Source organism: Cupressus sempervirens, chromosome 4, assembly GCF_028749045.1.
Source record: "Cupressus sempervirens isolate cs-2001-9-10 chromosome 4, ASM2874904v1, whole genome shotgun sequence".
NCBI classification, from domain to species: domain Eukaryota; kingdom Viridiplantae; phylum Streptophyta; class Pinopsida; order Cupressales; family Cupressaceae; genus Cupressus; species Cupressus sempervirens.
The window spans coordinates 42,559,908-42,579,473 of NC_143121.1; the positions used below are offsets into that span (position 1 = coordinate 42,559,908).

A 19,566-nucleotide genomic window follows, 5' to 3' on the forward strand; every position below is an offset into this window, starting at 1 on the left:
TTTGAGAGTCCCCATACAATTTTTTTGTTTCTTCAGAAAAGTTTGGGCAAGAAAAATCCTAGAAGCCCTAACTTTTTACCTAGAGTCATAGATTTCATTGATTAGAGCCGGCAGGAAAATCTGATTTTCTTATCAATAATAAAACTTTTTGAGCATTAAAACAACTGAAATTTTTTAAAAGCTTCATTTACCAAATTATAGAACTTTTGCTGGAGCATGTAACACTATTTAGAAAGTGCAGCAAATAGGTATCAAAAACCCTAGATTTGTCCTTCTCAAGGAACTAAAGCTCAAAATATCACTTCTCGTCAAAAATCATTAAAAATGGTTGTAAATGAAGAAGACAAAGGTAAAATGAGATTTTTCAGATTTCCATCTATGCAATACAAAGAGGCAAGCATTTGTGGAATCAAAAATCTTAATAGAACGAGACTTGATAACCTGAACAAACAATTTCATGAAATCCAGAGAATTAAGCTCTACAGCAGAATATGGAATGAGGGAATTACAATCGAGCTGACACGAATGCCAATTGCCTCAAATGCGCTAATATCGACCTCAGCTTTCACAAGGGGAAAAATGATCCTATTAACATTCACAGCGAAGACCAAAAATCATTTTCAAGCACACCCACACATAGATAAACCTGTCAACAAGAAAACGAAGGAAGCAAAAAATCCTATACAAGTATATAAATTGCAAGACTCGTCGTTCATACCTCTATTTCTCCAAATTGCACGGAAACTGCTCCTTCGTACTTTCAAAATTGGCAAACATGTTATGCTCTTTATCCATCTTGACTGTCGGTGGCTCCTTGGCTCCGTGATGTTAGCGTAATAAATGCTAACCTATCTCCACTGTCCACTACCCTGCCATCACATTAATGAAAATTAAATTGCCTTTGCAACCGACATTAGTCTTATTTTTGTTCAATAAAATTTTTCAAAAAAAGCCAATAAACCCCAACAAAATTGCTCTCGACCAATCATAAATCTGAAATTAGCAACTGATAATTCCATTTTCTTAATACAGCTGCTTAAACCTTACGATATGACACCTGTTGAGTACCAAAAAAGAAATAGGGGGGGGTGAAAAAAAAACATTAGTTCCCTGCCTTTTAAAAGGCAGGGGCTAATAATACAATTTATTATAGATTAAGTATATAGTTAACTATAAAAAATATGATTGCTACTAACTTTTATATATATATGCAATCCACAGATATCCTTGTCCAAGACACCTCGAAATATATCTCTTGCCTTATTTTATATATAATATATAAAAACTAATATATGACTAGTAATATATACCTATTTCCATCACCAAAAAGGGTAAATACGGCCATCAAATTCAAGACTTGAACTAGTAATATATGTCTATTTTCATTCACCAAAAAACACAAAATGTAGACGTTACAAGGGAAGTCGATAGTCCATGCAAAAGACCTTCCATTTTTTCCAACGGCAAAGCAGGGTGATCCGTACGCCCTAATTATAATATAACTATCAGTATTTGAAACGCACGCGTTTCAGATTCTCCCCACAAAGCCAGGAGCTCGTTTCGTAGAGCATGGAATGCATGTAGACCGTCCCTTTACGATATCTTTGTCGTCGACATTGCCCACTCACGTCTTATCCGCGTGATGTTAACATTTATTTTACCGACATATAAATGCCATGCCCCAGCAAGCCGCGTCAGTTGTTCGTGAAATCCTATAAATTGGCCTTTGCTCAACACTCATTTCTGTCTTTGTATTTCTTGACAATGGCGGATTCAAACGCAGCAGAGCATAAGGATCGCGGTTTATTTGGCTTGTTTGGGAAGAAGAAAGAGGATGAGACACATCAGCAGCATGGTGTTGTCGTGGAGAAGAAAGAAGAAGGAGGACTCATGGGAAAGTTGCATCGTAGCCAGAGCTCTTCTTCAAGCTCTGTACGTTTATGCTTTCGTTTCTAAGTTGAATAGATCAGATGGAATACCAATGTGCTTGGATTTGAATCGATTTTTTAACCCTTCTGAAGTGCTTGTATTACGCAATAGCTGAATTAATTATGGAGCCCCTGTTGTTCACGGTATCCTATTATGGTCTCTCTCTTTTTGTTAGGGCGTAAGGTTTTGTGTTACTGAGCGGTGATCTTTTATTTGGCTTTTGGAAGTGCTATTAAAATTTGACCAACGGATCACAATCCCTTCATCTTTTTAGATTTGGTTGCATTTTGTTCCACCTTTTGCCTAACCAAATATTTCAATTTTTTGCATTCTATTGAAATTCATCCTACCTTACGTACTTTTATTGGTTAAATGATTACACGGATCGGTCTCTGATCTGTTGAAATGCTGTGTGTGTACAGTCCAGCGATGAGGAAGAAGATGAGAAGGGAGAGAAGAAGAAGGAGACAAAGAAGGGTGGATTGAAGGACAAGTTGAAGCTTCATGGAGACAAGAAAGAGGAAGAAGAAGACGGTCATGTGAAGGCTGAGGAAGAAGGGGGCGAGAAGAAAGGGTTGACGGAAGAGATCAAAGAGAAGCTCCCTGGAAACCACAAAGAGGGAGAAACAGAGCATTGAAAGAGCAAATGAATTTTATTTTTTGGGTTGTTTCATCTTATAACGAGTTGTGTGTAGACCATCCTCTGGTTTGAAGCATACTGTGGATTGTATGTATGCTGTGTTTTTCTATATATAATAAAGAGTGTGACGGTGTTGGTTCTGGTTTGTAATTGCAATGTTTCAATGAGGCCTCTGTTTCTAATGGAGACGCGTTTAAACAATTTTTCCATAAGAAATTTGGGCCAGCAGGGGCTAACCAATATAATTTGTTTATTTTAAAACGTGAAGTTAAAAAGTTTGATCACATCATGGTGCTTAAGGAGACGGGGAATGCATTGATAGGTTTCAAAGGAACTCAACTTATTTACGGATAGATTACTCAATACGTATGAATAGTAGGAATTTAGCACTTAGATTCATAGGTCAAATAATGACTGAGGAATCTTACTGTCATAGATATCAGTAATATCTTCTCATCAAAAGGAAAAACGGGCTCTTACTATCATAGATACCAGTACTATAGCAAATTGTATATATATATATATATAGAGAGAGAGGCTTTTGGATTGTGGGCAACAATTTTTTATATTTTTTATTAATTCAAGATTTATTCCAACTTATTTGACTACAAAGTCAATATTAAATGGACATGCAAGTCTTCTATTTGCACAAATTAAATATTCTATTATATTTAAGTATTTAAATATAAATAATATGATGAGTTGATATATTGAAAAAAAAACATAAACTTTAGTTATTCTATTTAAGAATAAGCTTAAGAATATACATAAATGTTATTTTTAATTAAAATGGTAAACTACATATTTCCTAAGTAAAAACTAATATTTAAACTTTTTTCTAAACATTTACTTGTATATGGACATGGTTAGAGGTGAGATGGAAAAAAGGGAAGGGAGAGAGATGAGGTAAAGAAATAAATAGGATATCTAGGGCCCAAAATAAATGGAGACACAGATGAAAAGAGGAAGAATGAAGGGAGGGAGGGAAGGATGAAGATAGAGAGAGAGGTAATAATAAGAGGGGAAATGCTAGAGAGAGTGAGACAAGGGGGGGAATGAGGGTGAGACATGAAGGAAACACCAAAAGATAGGATCAAAGACAAAAGACACATAAGAGAAAGATAGTAGGTGTTAATAATAGGAGCGGACATAATACATAGAGAGTGATAGAAGGGGGAGAAGGTATGATATTTGAGGTATACATGGAGAGAAAATGCTATAGATAAAGAAACATGAGGGAGGGGACATATGTAGAGAGTGAGATAGATATAGAGAATAAATGGGGGGAAGATATTACAAGAGGAGGGGAGAAAGAAAGTGAAAAAAGAGATGAAGGGGGGGGGGGGGAGAGAGAGAGAGAGAGAGAGAGAGAGAGAGAGAGAGAGAGAGAGAGAGAGAGAGAGAGAGAGAGAGATGCATGTATGTGTTTAGGAGAGTAAGAGACATGAGGTAAATATATCTATGGTTAATAGGTGAAAGAAATGGTTAGAGGTGGAGGGAGATGAAAAAAAGGTAGAAGGGACAGTGGGGAGAGATGATCTAAATGAAGAAAGAAGATAATAAGGGCTTTAAATATATGGAGTTGATGATGGGGAGAGAGAGAGAGAGAGAGAGAGAGAGAGAGAGAGAGAGAGAGAGAGAGAGAGAGAGAGAGAGAGAGATGTATTTATGTGTTTAGGAGACAAAGAGACATGAGGTAAAGATATCTAGGAGCTAAATAGGTGAAAGCAATGGTTAGAGGTGGAGGGAAATGTGAAAAATGTATAAGGGATAGTGGGGAGAGATGATGTAAATGAAGAAAGAGGACAATTAGAGCCTAAAATATATGGAGGTAGTGATGGGGGGGGGGGAGAGAGAGAAAGAGAGAGAGATTACATAGAGATATATGTATGCTTTTAGGAGAGTAAGAGTTGTGAGGTAAATATATCTATGGTAAATAGGCAAAAAAAATGGTTAGAGGTGGAAGGAGATTAAAAAGGGTAGAAGGGATAGTGGGGAGAGATGATGTAAATGCAAAACGATGGTAATTAGGGCCTAAAATATATGGAGACGATGTTGGGGAGATAAAGAGGAGAGAGAGAGAGAGAGAGAGAGAGAGAGAGAGAGAGAGAGGGGGGGGCGTTGGGGTTTAGGAGCTAGTTAGAAAAGGAGGTTATTATTTAGTGATAGAATGAGAAGGTTAGGGGAGGGAGAGAGAGAGAGAGAGAGAGAGAGAGTAGGGGATAGGAAGAGGCAAATGAGATAGGATGGAGAGAGTGAGATAAAGATGGAGAGACAAAGAGTGAGGAATAGGAAGAGGGAAAGAGAGGGGGGGGGTTATTGAGAGAGTGGTTTAGGGACATACAATCCAATCATACAAATACAAAGGAGATATTCTTTGAACAAGACAGTAGTATGGGTGACCAAGATGATAGGAATATCAGTCCAGATTAGGAAAATGTAATGTTTAGGTTACTAGATATATTAGAGGAGCAGAATAGGCAAATGGATATGATGTTGCAATTAATGGCTAGACAGATGGGCATCAACATTGACGATTTGTATGTTGCTCTAGTATAGGAGGTAGTTGATTCCTGAGGTGGGATCAAGACACATATAGAGCCACCTAGCTATGATTTTGGTGAAAGTCAGGAGTCTACATATGAAGCTTTTTCAAGAGATGGTGATGCAACAATAGTGGGATTAGGAGAATGTGTGGATACTATCATATTAGTAGCCACTTCTGTGTCAATTGAACCATCCAATGAGGAGTTTAGCAGTATGTATGCAGTGGTTGATGTATGTTCTAATGATGGTGCACATGTTGATGATTATGAATTTTCATCAACTACAAATTCAGTTCAATTTTCTATTGCGACAGTTAGTGTTGTTCCTATGTCCATATATTGCAATGCGACTACACGTATTGTTGATATAGTTAGCATGAGTGCATATGGTTTGCCTATAGCTACATATTTTTCAACACACATTGGTGATGGTAAGGATTCCAGTCTAATATATATTATGTGGGTGGATACAGGGAAGAAGAGAATTCTTAGATCTTCTACGGAGTTGCCTTCTAGTGATATTCTGACTTCTACATCATCAACACAAGTTTTGGGTGCTAGGTTGCACGACAAGTGGTTGGTCCTGATGATACTAGTTTATAGTTTGTTTAATGTCCACAGGGATGTCACATACTACTTCAATTGGGATCCAAGTGGAGGTTGGAGTTCATTGTGTTGTTGGATTGCTTGAGGACAAGCAATTTCAAGGAGGGCTGACTGTAATGTCCCCACTTTAGCAGTTAAATTAATTTCTTATAAAGTCATTAAATAAATTAAAAATTAAAAGGTGACTTTATATTTAATTAATTTAATTAATTATTGTATTACAAGGGAGAAGATTTTATAGTGTGTATTAATTATTGGAAAGGGGGAAGCCTCTAGTAATTTAATTTTTTAGAAGCACAATTAATTATTGTATTGCAAGGGAGGAGGTTCTAAAGAATGCATTAATTATTGGAAGGGGGAAGCCTCTAGTAAATGCAATTAATTAATATTTTAGTTCCTTCTAGAAGGGTGAAGGAAAATGATAAATAAGGGTAAGAGTCTCATTGTTTAGCATCAGATGATTGTGAATTGCATTTGATAAGAGCTTGGATGTGTGAGTCACATATCTTTCTTGTCATTAGAGGACGTTCATCCTCTCTTGCAACATTCTAGACATCATTCCCTTGGGGTTTGGCCTTTGGAATACATTGCTATGTATTGATTTTTTCATTTTGAGAACTATTATTATTTCAGCAGTTGTTTTAGTTCTTAGGCATTTCAAAGGTGCCCATTACACACACACACACACACACACACACACACACACACACACAGAGAGAGAGAGAGAGAGAGAGAGAGAGAGAGAGAGAGAGAGAGAGAGAGAGAGAGAGATCGCTTAAGGGTAATAAGTTAGAGAGAGAGAGATTAGGAGTTGGTGAGAGAATACTAGAGGTTAGGAATTTGTAAGAGAGATATATTATCATTTATTTAGTGAGTTAGTGAGTATTTGTGTGTTTGAGAGAGAGAGAATTAAAAATATGTTACCATTTGTGTTTACCTATTGGTTCTATATTTGGGAAACAATGACTACCTATTTTAGACCATACTTAATTCAATTGATGGAAAATAAAAAAAATTTATGTCATAGGATTAGTTTTTCTATATCATTTTGTAGATCTCTTCAATAGCTTTCTAATGCATTTTGAATGGAGTAAATCAGACTCTGTATGTGAAAGTTATGGTCTCTGGAGTAGAACCCATTTTTACTTCTTGAAAATCCAATCGAGATTTGAAGAAGTAAATTTTTACTTTTTCAAAACTCTATATAAAGTTTTAAATCCTAACCAGGTTTTGAATGTACTTTTTGATTTGTATAAACCAATCAGGTTATTTGAATCCTAGAAACCTGATCGGGTTATGGCTTGGTAAAAGCATAGGGAAATGACCCACAAGCTTGGAAGACTATTTTCCCTCCATTTTTTTTCCTTTAGACATTTTTTCATCTTCTGAGATGAGTTCTCATCTTTCCCTTCAGCAATTTACTAATGGTAAAGTGGGTATTTCTAAAATTACCACCATAATCTTACATGTCCTCTTAGCTTTCTAACAATATTTTTTTTTCTATTTTTGGACAACATTATCAGTGTAAACTTTAATTATTTTTAGCAATGTCTTGATAGTCCTTGCAAACATATGGCTACCTTTTTTAGATAACTTTTGATATAGTTATCAAATTCAAAATAAATTACAGATTATTGTTCTACACGTGTTTTCATACACTTTTTTAAAAAAATGCTTTCATTTTCGATTATTTTGATGCAAGTTATGCTCAACATATGAACGTGTACCAAAATTTCAAGATGTAGTCAGTTCAATAATTCATAATTTTAAAAAAAAATACAATCTCTAAATATCACTCTTAACTATCATCCTACCAAAGGGATTTGAAAAATACTAAATATAATTATGTCTTTTGTGTTGCGCACGGAAACAACTATGCTGTGTTTTCTAAAAAAATCAGGAACTATTTTTCATGTGCACGGGGTTTGACCCACCTAATCTTATCCATTTTGTGAAAATTCTAATAGTTTAGAAAATAGATTCATAGTAAGTTACAATTTATATGTTTTACATATTTTGTCATTTTGAGTGGATGACCCTCAAAAGTCTAGTCCAAGTTCAGGTTTACCTAATTTCAGAAAAAAGATGTCCACTTATACCCCCCTTTTTGTACATCATCTCGGTGCACTTTGTTGATCTCATTTTGGTTTTGTCAAGGTAGTGATTAAAAAAACTTATTGTATTACTTAACAGAACTCAGTATGTGTCGAGTAAGTAGTGTATGCCAAACAATATACATGTATAGTTAGTGCTAAGTAGATGGTATGTGTCAAGTCACTCAAGTGTCGAGCAAGTCATATATGCCAAGTGATTCAAATATCAAGTAAATTAGTGGATGTCAAGTAATTTAGGAGTTGAGTTACAATGTTAAGAATATAGTGAATGTCGAGCATCAGAGCTTTCAAGTGCCAAGTAAACAAATTTTGGCATAGTTGTTTGTAATGGCACAAACTCCTATGTAAACCATTTTTGGGTCAACTTACAAATTGTTTTACAATTCTAGAAGATATATATACAAATGTATATTGAGAATCCCTATGCAATACATGCAACCAATCAAAAAAAGGGATGTATTAAGTGGAAAAATGGATGAATCAAAATCATTGATTCCTACCTAACCGTAGCTCACGAAAGTCTTCTTAAGGAGGGAAAACCCTAAAGAGTTTGCATGTGTGTATGAGAGGAGAAGAATGAATGCTAAGTGCAGAGAGAGAGAATTTGTGGTGACTATGGAGCTTATGGCAGGGATATGAATTGCAAAATTAGTTAGAGAGAATAGAGAAAATAAGTTAAAGGATAGAGGAGACATATCTAATCAGGAGGATCAAGGATATACTTGCAAAGAGAAGATCTAATAACTAGCAGTAGAGTGCTAGCCAAAGGATCATGGTGTTGAATCATTTTAATAGGTGATACATAGAAAATCTCTTAACTGAGTAGTCTTAACGGGCTTTTGCAAATCCTTAAATAGGGTGCTTACTTCATTGTGAGTTAAAGTCCTTTAACAAGGCACACTTTTAGTAGGGTGTTGATATCCTTTAACAGGGTAAGATTTAATAGTCTTTGTAAGCCTTTAACAAGGAAAACCTTTCATAGAGTAGATCATATTTTATGATCAAACAATTGTAACCTTAATTGGATACACTATACAACTGTAGTATTGAAGATTTTGGGTGTCATCCTCACTCCAGTTTTACCTTCTGATTGGAGGGTTTCTAGGTAAAAAACTATTGTGTTATGTGTTATTTGTTTCATGCTATGGATGAACATGTATAGTTAGTTATTTTAGTTTACATGCTAAATTATGAGATGGATGTGTGGTGAATGTCTTATGGTGAAAGTTTTAAAGTACTAATTAAACCTACCCCCCACCCCACCCTCTCAGAGTTTACTTTTCCATTGTTATTTCCAAAAATTAGTATTCGAGCCTTGTTCTCTGGAAAGGAAAGCTTTAAAACTTTGAGGAAAGATCTTGAAGACGGAAGTCTACAATTTGGGAAAGACTATTGGGACGAGCAACTAAGAAAGTGTTTGATAAGAATTGTATGATCAAAATTTTATTATAATTCATTTCCCCAAGAATAGTTCAATGTTGGATTCATTTTTTTTGTTATTCCCCCCTCTTTAGTCCTAAACCAAATTTGCTAACAGATTTGGCCCATAATAATTTTTGACATTTGTGAATCTAGTTGTTGTTTGGGACCCTAGGGATGTTCTATTGATAATATAGAAGGAGTTGAGTACTTTTATTGCCTTTAGAGTTGATCATTTTGAGTTAGAAAGGCTTGTAGGCATGTTGAACACTTCTTACAGTTCTCTCTATGTCACTTTAGTAAGTTAATTTTATTTTGTTGATTATACATTGACACATTGTTGGCCAAATTTGCTTTCCCACCAAAATCATCACATTTGATTTTAAAAGATAAACGAAATATTCTCGTGCTTTTTTAATATTCAATACTATGGAATATAATATCATGAGGTCGGGAGCTAGAGTTCAAAGGCCTATGATGCTATGAAAATTTGTAAGATTGTGTGAGGAAAGTATGGAGTTTTGCAATGTTATGGTGGTCGTAAGATCAGACATTTTGAATTGTAAAGGTAAGATGCTACGACAAGAAGGTCCACCATAAGATCGTAAGATCAAAATGATATCAAAGGTCATTGTAATATCATAAAATGAAAGGTAAGGTCCTCTAGTATTATGATATGGCATAGAGTCAGAGATGTGAAACATAAGGTTTATGATGCTATGCCAAAATCATAGGATTAGGGAGTCATAAGATGGAGAGAGGAGAGAGAAAGGCTTAAGATTCAATGCTGGTCAAGTGATCAAAGGCCTTAAAGGGCTCATTTGCAATGTTGCAATAGAGGCCTTAATTGTAGCATCAGGAGGGGAATTTATTAGTGATCTACGATGCTACAAAATTAGAGGATATCGTAGGATCGTAACGCAAAAAAATGAAGATATAAGATATTATGAAGTTGCCAGATTTTGTGAGATCGTAAAGGGAAATTTTCTTGATTTTGATCTTACAGTTGAGTGATGCATAGCATGTGGGTCCATCTTCTTTAGTAGGCCACCAAAAATAGGGTGGACAAGCTATCAGAGCAAGTTGTCATACATGTTTCCATCCACCATCAGATCTTCCTAGATCAACGGTCATCACATCCTTGCTTTATGAAATTACAAGAACTTTAGACATGCAACAAAGTGAAAATGCAAGGCATGCCATGTGGGACCTATTTCCATTGTGGGTCATAGGGTAGAAAGGTTGTCAGAACATGTTGGTAGGCCAGTTTCATTTTCATCATTAGTTGTAGGAAAATCAATGGATGGAACTTCACTGCATTATAAAAGTGTCTAAAAGTTAAGGAAAGTGGTAATATGCCTGCTTGATGGATGGAAATGTGGGGTCAACTATTTCTAGTAGTGCTAGTTGGATGCCAAGTCATGCTGAGTAGTCTATGGGCCCAAGATATTAAGAAAGGCAATCACAACTAAAGCTAACCATTATGTGACATTGTGGTAAAGCTAGGAGTTGGCGCGATTAGTAGGTTTTGTGGTCAAATGCATGCAAACTTCACGAGGTGGCAAAAAAAAAAGAATATTGGTCCACATGGTGCTTTCTAGTTGTAGAACTTGATTGACCTACTAACATTACCAATTCATGAGCCAAAAATACAGGAAAGGAATACTTGCACGATCTGATCTTTGTGATTGTTTCCAAACACTTTCTAATGAATTCCATGTGTAGTGAGTGAAGGAAAACACTCCACCATCTCTATTTTATCCATCTACTTGGTCAAAGTGACTTAAATGGTGTTGTTTCATCTTCTCAAGGCTCTGTTTTGGTAAAAGATTGGATTTTATTGTATTTGAATATATGCCAAGATTATATTTTCTCCAGATCTAGATGATTTTCCTCTACAATATTAAATGGTAGTGGTTGAGTTTGGTTTAGGGTAGAAAATATCTTAGTTATGCTTAAGCTATAAAGGCAGTTCTGGTAAATTTTGTTAGGGTTGACTCTTCTTTGAATTCTCTAATATTGCTCTACAAATTCACTATAAATTTCCTTTGCCTCGAAACCTATATGACATTCTACCTTATCTCCTCTAGCCATTGATGTATTGTGCAAGACCTATTTGCCTCTCATTGGTTTATTGTGAATATTTTCAATTTTGCGTGACTATATCTCTTTGAGCTATGAATGATATATAAGTGAATTCTCTTCTTCCTTGTGTCATTTATTTGGGTTTTTTGATCTGCATGTGATTGTTAGATTAAAACAAGTCTAGATGTGTATGTCTTTTGGTTTCATAATGGTTCAAGTGTGCATGTATGGGTAGAGATTGGTTTGAACACTATTTTGGTGCATCACCCCTTAGGTTAGAATAAGTATATTTTCTTTCATGCATTCCCTCTCCCTTTTTCTCTCCAAGAGTAGTTAGGTGCATCCTGATAGTAAAGGAAGTTGGCCTTCTCCAAAGACTCAATCTCACAGTTCAAGTCCCACAGCTTGGAGGTTGTTTCCATGTTTCACAAGGTTGTCATTAGGTAAAAACTTTGGACAAGGGTGAAAACTTTTGTGACAACTATTTTTGGCACACCTGGTGGGACAATATCTAAGAAGATTTCAAACCTACTAGTGCCAAGAAGAGAAAAATTTTGTGATTATGCTGAAGAGATAGTACTAACTTTAGTATCTAAGCACTCTAGAGGTTCATTCTTTGAGTACTTGGCAACTCTAAGCTTCAAATGCATCTGGTTCTAGACTAAATTAGTTGTGATTCATGCCCAAAACTAAAACAAGGGCATCTTATAGAGGTAAATTTTAGTATCAAGACCTTTCATTTTCAAATCCTAGAAGAAGGAAGACTAGATTGTCTTTATCACTAGTTAGGAGTACAAAAGAAATACATACCCCTACAAGATCTATTTCTACTCCTCTTATTGTTAGATCTCAATCTAGAATACCATCAACTCATATCAATAGATCACTTGTTTATATGGAACAGCCTAGAGCTCATGCTTTTACCACCTTTAATGATGGGAGTCCTCTTTTATTGACCCAAAGAAATGACATACCAGTAGTTGCACTTAAAAGTATACTTAAATTTACTGGTGAAACTTCTATCTCTCCCTTGGAACATGTTCAAGAGGTTGCAAATGTCTGCAATATCCATGGTATCATAGAAGATGATGTGGCCATTAGACTCCTAGCTTCATCTTTAAAAGGAAAATCCCTACAATGGTATATGAGTCTATCACATACTTTTATAACAGATTGGGATGGATTAGGAGCAGGACTATGTAAACACTTTGAGGAAAAAAGTGACTATTTGTCACTTTTAGAATAGCTACCTACCATAAAAAGAGCCCCCCATGAATTTATGATTGATTTCAATTATAGATTTCAAAAGACATGGGATATAATACCTACTTTAGTGAAGCCTACCCTTGGTAATGCCTTCTTGTACTACCCTAGAGCTTTTAACAGTGACATTGCCACTACAATTCAAACTATGGGAGAAAATACCTTACCTAATACTTACGAAATAGGAATCAAGGTAGAAAATATATTAATACAAGGAGGAAATTTAGCTTCAAGGCCTCATATGCCCTTCTTCCCTAATGTACCAAATCACCAACTAGCAATGACCCTTATTTCCATAAATTCAAAATCACAATCCCTTTCTCTAGTCCCTCAAGCTGCCACATCTTCAAATGAAATAGATGAAATCAAGGAGATGATGCAATATATGATGTTGAACATAGATAAAATATTGGAAGGCCAAGAGAAGAAGTTGTAAGATAGCTTCTCTATGATGTGAAAGGTGAGGAACAAGGTGGTGACTTTGGAGAGCCAACAAGCTCAAGGTAGTAAGGCTCATCAATTGCAATATCAAACTCTGAAAAATGGTAGGCCTCCAAATCATAATTATGGGAATAGTTCTTTGATTAGAATAGGTAGAACATCCATGATTCTACTTCAAATGCAAATCAAAGTAGGGCCATAGTCCCTCAATACAATATGGCTCAAGATCAAGACTTTTGTCCCTCCTATAACTACTCCTATACCTATTGCATGTGTCAAAAGGTTGAATCTTATTTGGCTTTGACCAATCAAGAACCTGCAATAGGAAAATCATACAAGGAGAGCCAACGCAAGGGTGCCTCATATATGCAAGGACAGGGTGATTTCTCTCTTATGAATCATAAGGTGGAGGAATGTTTTAATATAAACTAGGATTCCATTGCTCACAACACTAGGAGAAAAAGAAGAGCTATTGAAGATGCTACCCCCCTCCTCCTAATCAAGCTTCAACATCAAATGTCATGCCTCATATACCCAGTGCCCCTCAACAACAAAGAAAAAATAATAGTAGAGGAGATTTGAATAAGTCCCAGATAATTTCAATTCAACCTCCTACACATGCAACTCCTAAGGTTTCTAACAAAGTACATAATGCATCATTTAGTGTGGTAGAATAGATGAATAAGATCAATGTGAATATTTCCATGTGGGATGTTGTTGCTACTATACCCATGCAAAAGAAGTTGTTGTAGCAGAAATTGGAAATTATTGAACCAAAGGATTAGCCACCTAGCATGGAAAGTGCCACAAACCTAGTACAACCATCAAAGGAGGTAGAAACAAGTAAAAGGTTAGAACTCCTCCATTTTATGTTTCTCTGATTATAGTGGATAAGCTAGTCCACAATTGCATGATTGATTCAAAGGCTAGTAGTTTAGTGATTCCTAAGTCTATTACTAATGCTTTAGAAATGAAATATGAACCCATTGTTAGGGATGTATTGCAGTTGTATGGTAGTACTGTTAAGACTGTAGGGATCCTTAGAAATGTAGAAATGGCTCTACATGCATGCTCTAGTTGTACTATGACTCAAGATATATTTTTTGTTGAAGTTAAGCTACATTTTTCCATTTGTCTATCAAGAGACTTCACTACCCAAATAGGTGGTTACATATCTTTTGATTGGTCATATATGTTTTTTAGAACAAGATATGGGACCAAGGCTTTAATAAGAGCAAAGCCTCTAGCCCTTCGTCATATTGAACCCTACACCCCTAATCTCATCAATATGAATTACACTATCCTAGAAATGGATGAGAGTGGAATAGTGAATGAACCTACCACTTCTCTAGTAGAGATACCTAATTTTCTCTTAGATGAATGGGCTAATGCATATCACTTTGATTTCATATTAAAAGCCCTTGAGAAAAGTCATGGTACATATTGTGTGTCAAAAAAGGATGCTCTTGTCCCTAACCTTATAAGAACCAAGGAAAATGTGAGTGGAATATGGAGTATGTATTTTGATGAATCAAGAAATAAGACTGGATCAGAGGCTGGTGTAATGTTGATTTCCCCTACACAAGTAAGGTACTACTTCTCCTTTAGGCTCCAATTTAGTTGCACTGATAATGTGGCTAAGTATGAGTCCCTAATCCAAGGTCTTCTACTTGCTCAAAAGAGGGGATTTCAGGCATTAAGTGTACATGGAGATAACAAGTTGGTGGTCAACTAGGTAAGAAACCAAAATATCACTAAGAATTGCTTGCTCAAGTCTTATAAACATAGAGTATGGGATTTGCTTGAAATTTTTTAATGCATTTAATATTTAGAGCATCCCTAGAAAAGAGAATAGACATGCTAATAAACTTGCAACAATAGGTGCATCTTGTGATATCTCCAAAAACCTTGAAGCTGAAAAGAAGAAACAGATTAAAATGGTAGTAAGGCTTGCTATTCCTAACAAAAACACCAATTGGCAAGTATTTGAATCTAATGCACGAATTGTAATTTTCTTGCAAAATGAGGCAAAATTCTCAAAGAGGAACCAATCTAGGTTGCACAACCAGTATGGTAATCAAATCATTAATTTCAGTTCCAACCAATTGTCTAAGGGTCTCATTACCTTAGAGAGTGTCTTCAATCCTAATGACCAAGAAAGAGATAGAAGCATGAACTTAGATACTAAAAAAGATTATTATACACCAATGGTGGTTGCTGATGGGAAAACCTTAAACATGGGAAAGGTATGTTCTGAAATTGAGAAAGAAAATTTAATTCATCTATGTCAAGAATTTAATGATATATTTGCTTGGACATATGGTGATTTAAAAGGTTTTGACTCAAGCTTTTTTCAACATACCATAGACTTAATTGATAATGTTAAACTAGTAAGACAAAAGCAAAGGCCAATGAATCCTAAAATTGAGTTATTAATGAGAAAAGAGCTATCCAAGCTGATTGAGGCTAATATAATTTTCCCTATCAAGCACTCATCATGCATAGAAAATCTTGTCCCTATTAGGAAGAAGAATGGAGAGATTAGATTATGTATGGATTTTAGGGATCTTAACCAAGCTTCCATCAAGGATCGCCATCCCCGTCCTTCCATGCAAATACTATCTAAGGTTAGTGGTTTAGAGAGGTTCTCATTTGTTCATGGATTCTCTGGTTACAATCAAGTGCTGGTCAAAGATGCAAATAAGTACAAAATTACATTCACTACCAAGTGGGGTACCTATGCTTATAGTGAGATGCCTTTTTGGCTGACAAGTTTAGGTGCCACATTTCAAAAGGAAATGGAGTTCAAAAACATGATTGAACAGTTTGTATTAGTTTACCTTGATGATATCACAATGTATTCAAAGAATGTAGAAGATCATTTTGGTCATCTCAGACAAGTGTTCATAAAGTGTAGAGAGTTTGGAGTATCCCTTAACCCAAGAAATTGTATCGTTACCACCAATCAAGGAAAATTATTGGGACACATTGTATCAAAATGTGGCTTAACTATTGATCTAGAGAGAACAAAGGCGATATCACTTTCTCTCTTCCTAGTCATAAGAAGGGTCTTCAACATTTTCCTAGTAGAATAAATTTTGTGAGGAGGTTTATCCCTAATTTAGCTAACATGGTGAAACCTCTTACAACCATGCTTAAGAAGAATATGGTCTTTTCATGGACCAAGGAAGGGAAAGAAAGTTTTGAAGAGATCAAAGTAGCCATAGCCTCAACTCCTACTCTCATCAACCCATATTTTGAGAAGGATTTTGTATATCGGAAAACCTAACTTTTCAGGAGCACGCATAAACAAGAAAATGTTAGTTGTAACATGTGCATATGGAAGATTAGAAACCAAAGAAAATACAACTAAAATCTACTTGAGTTTAACAACTTATGCAGCCACAAATAAAAGTTCTCACATAACCTCAAAGAAACTCAACAAGGGCACCCATAAGAGGCCTTGTTGGTGTGCTCAAGTGTGAAGGATGTAGATGTGATCTCCCAAACACAACTATTGAATACCTTGAATGATAAATGATATACAAAATGAGATGAATGAATCTAAGACTAAATGAATGGAGAATACCTCCAAGAAATGGCTATGAATGAGCCAATCCTCAAAGGATTCTAGAAGTGAGATGGAAATGCAATGCAAGAAAGAAACCTACAACATCATACTACTGTGAAAGTTAATGCAAACTAGAAATCTAAGTAATGCAAAAAAACTACCAAAGGTTATCTCTAAGCATACAAATCTCTAAAAAGCTCTAGAATCACACTAGCATGATCATAAAGAAAATGAGGGAGATGGAAAATGCTTGAGACAAGGGGTCTATTTATAGGTTTGAGAGAGGCCTTGGGGAGGTAGCATCTATGTGTCATCCACATAGGTGCCACGTGGGTTAGGGAGACAAGTCGGGAAAAGGTCAACATTCAAAGTTTGCTCACACATGTGTGAGAAAACTTAAAGAAAGGAGTGGGGGGACAGAGGTGTAAGAAGTGTGGAAGGTGTGAGAGGTGTGAGAATTGTGAAGGCTTTCTCATACATGTGTGACCACACACTTAGGAGCTAAAAGGGGTTTAGCAAGGTGTTTAGGATAAATAAGTAGTTTTAAGTAATGAGTAGGCTTAGAAGGATGAAAGTGATGGGTGTAGACTAGGTTTTAAGATAGGTTTAAGACTAAATTAAATAGGATTTAATTTAATCATAGGTTTAGAGAATTTAATGGAATGGAGGGAATTAAATAAATAAGATTTATTTAAAAGGGGATTTATGGAGCACTATGCATTAAATAAATTTAATACATTAGGGGGGGAAGTATTTAAATTAAATTAAAATAAATTAGGAAAGTGAATCTATTTAATTAAATAAGTAGAAGAATATGAAAAATATAATTAATTAGTAAATAATTAACTATAATGTAAAAGGAAATATTAAATGAATTAATATAGTGTTTAGGACAATTTTAAGTGTCTACAGATTTCATTCTTTATACTTTAGGTGGTGAATCAAGTATTTATGTTGTCTTGACTCAAAGAAATGATAAGAATGAGGAGTAGTCCATTGTCTTCTTTAGTGAAGGGCTTAAGGAGTATAAAAACAAGTATAGTTATGTAGAGAAGCAAGCCCTTGTAGTCATCAGAGCTTTCAAGAAATTTAGATACCTTCCATCTCATAACAAGATCCATTTGTTAGTACCCCATGCTAGTGTAAAGTATTTTCTTTTGAGCAAAGATATTAGTGAGAGGTGATCTGGTTAGATCACTAAAGTAATAAAATATGATGTTGACATCCACATTACCAAGTGGGTAAGAGGAAAGGGATTGTGCAAATAGATGATTTTGTCTCAAGAGTCAGATGAGGAGGTTGCCATGATATTCATAGAACAACCAGAGGTAAGAACAAGTCATCCAAAGAATTGGATGAATGAAATGATGACCTTCTTGTTAGGAAATAAAATATCCTCAAGGGTTAGATAGGAATAAAAGGAGATAGTATAGGCTATAGTCAATTCCTTATGTCATAGTTAATGGTATCCTTTTTAGGAAAGATTTCAATGGAGTCCTATTGAGATGCATTGATGTCAACCAAGCTGAAAGAATAGTCAAAGAGCTTGTTTCATGATGGTCCTGATGTTGACCACTTCTCAGCAAGGACAACTGCAATGAAGATCATGTGGTCATCCTTATTCCATGATTGTCATAAGTATGTAAGGAAGTGTGAAAAATGTGCCTTCTTCTCTAGTAAGAAAAATCTTGTATCTCTTCCTCTTCATTCCATTCCAATGGACCAAACTTTTCCTCAATGGGACTGGATTTCATAGGCCCTATTAATCCTTCTTCTAGCTCTAGTCATAAGTGGATTTTAGCTACTATAGATTACTTTAACAGATGGATAGAAGAAATAGCATTAAAGGATGCCATAGAATCTTCTATTATTGAATTTCTTGATGGAATCATGACCAAGTTTGGTGCCCCTTCAACCATTATTTTAGATAATGCAAAATCTTTTTAAGGAGCTTAGATTTTTGCATGGGCAGTCGATCATAATATGTACCTAAGAACATCCTCAAACTAGTACCCTCAAGGAAATGGATTAGCCGAGTCATGCAACAAAAATCTAATCATGATAATGAAGAGGACAATTGAAGACAATCAGAGATGTTGGCATCAAAAGTTGATGACAACACTATGGGTTGTTAGAATAATACCTAAGAAGGCCATAGGAAATTCACCATTTATGTTGGCATATGGTAGGGAAGCAAGGCTTCCAATTTCATTAGAGTTTACATCCCTAGAACTAGCTCATGGAAAATGATGCCATGGCAGTAAGAATAGCAAAATTGATGGATATGGAAGAGAAAAGGAAATAGGCCATGTAGACCCTAGAAACTTATCGGTAACAAGTGAAAAAGAGTTTTGATAGGAAGGCTAGAGATAGAATCTTTAGAGAAGGTGATTTGGTATTAAAATGGGATGTATACAAGGAAAAATTGGGGAGGTACTCAAAATTTTATGCTATGTGGAGTGGCCCATATGTTATCACCAACTGCAAAGAGGTCAACACTTTTCAACTATCTAGGCTTGATGGTGAAGTTCTCCCAATCTTAGTCAATGGGATTTATCGTAAACCTTGATTTTAGAGGAGGATAAAGGTTTTTTTACATATTAGAATAGTATTCTTTCTTTCAAAGAAGTGCACGAGCACATGCATTTTGTAGACGTTGCAGAAAATTTTTGGTTACTGGTTCTAGTTGCAAAGAGGCAATTTTGAGGTTTCCTAGGTATGTTTTCTATGATTATTAGAGTTTTGTTGGGAATATTTTCAAATTTTTTATGAATTTGTAGCCTAATGGATGCTTTAGACCACTGGTCTATGCATAGTTGGCTTGCATCCCCTCTAAGTCACCAGAATTGTTGGCTAAATTTACCTTCCTGCCAAAATCATCACATTTGAATTTAAAAGATAAATGACCACTTCCCATGCTTTTTTAATTTTCAATACCATGGAATGTAATAT

The 19,566-nt window shown here is 35.4% G+C and overlaps 1 protein-coding gene across 1 annotated transcript; it reads left to right on the forward strand.

Moving 5' to 3' along the window:
• The first annotated feature begins 1,764 nt into the window (after positions 1-1,764).
• LOC149559845 (uncharacterized) lies at positions 1,765-2,567 on the forward strand. The gene is made up of 2 exons (XM_089823514.1): positions 1,765-1,932; positions 2,352-2,567. Exons 1-2 carry the CDS (start codon positions 1,765-1,767, stop codon positions 2,565-2,567), a joined length of 384 nt encoding a protein of 127 aa, XP_089679640.1.
• Positions 2,568-19,566: the final 16,999 nt, after the last annotated feature.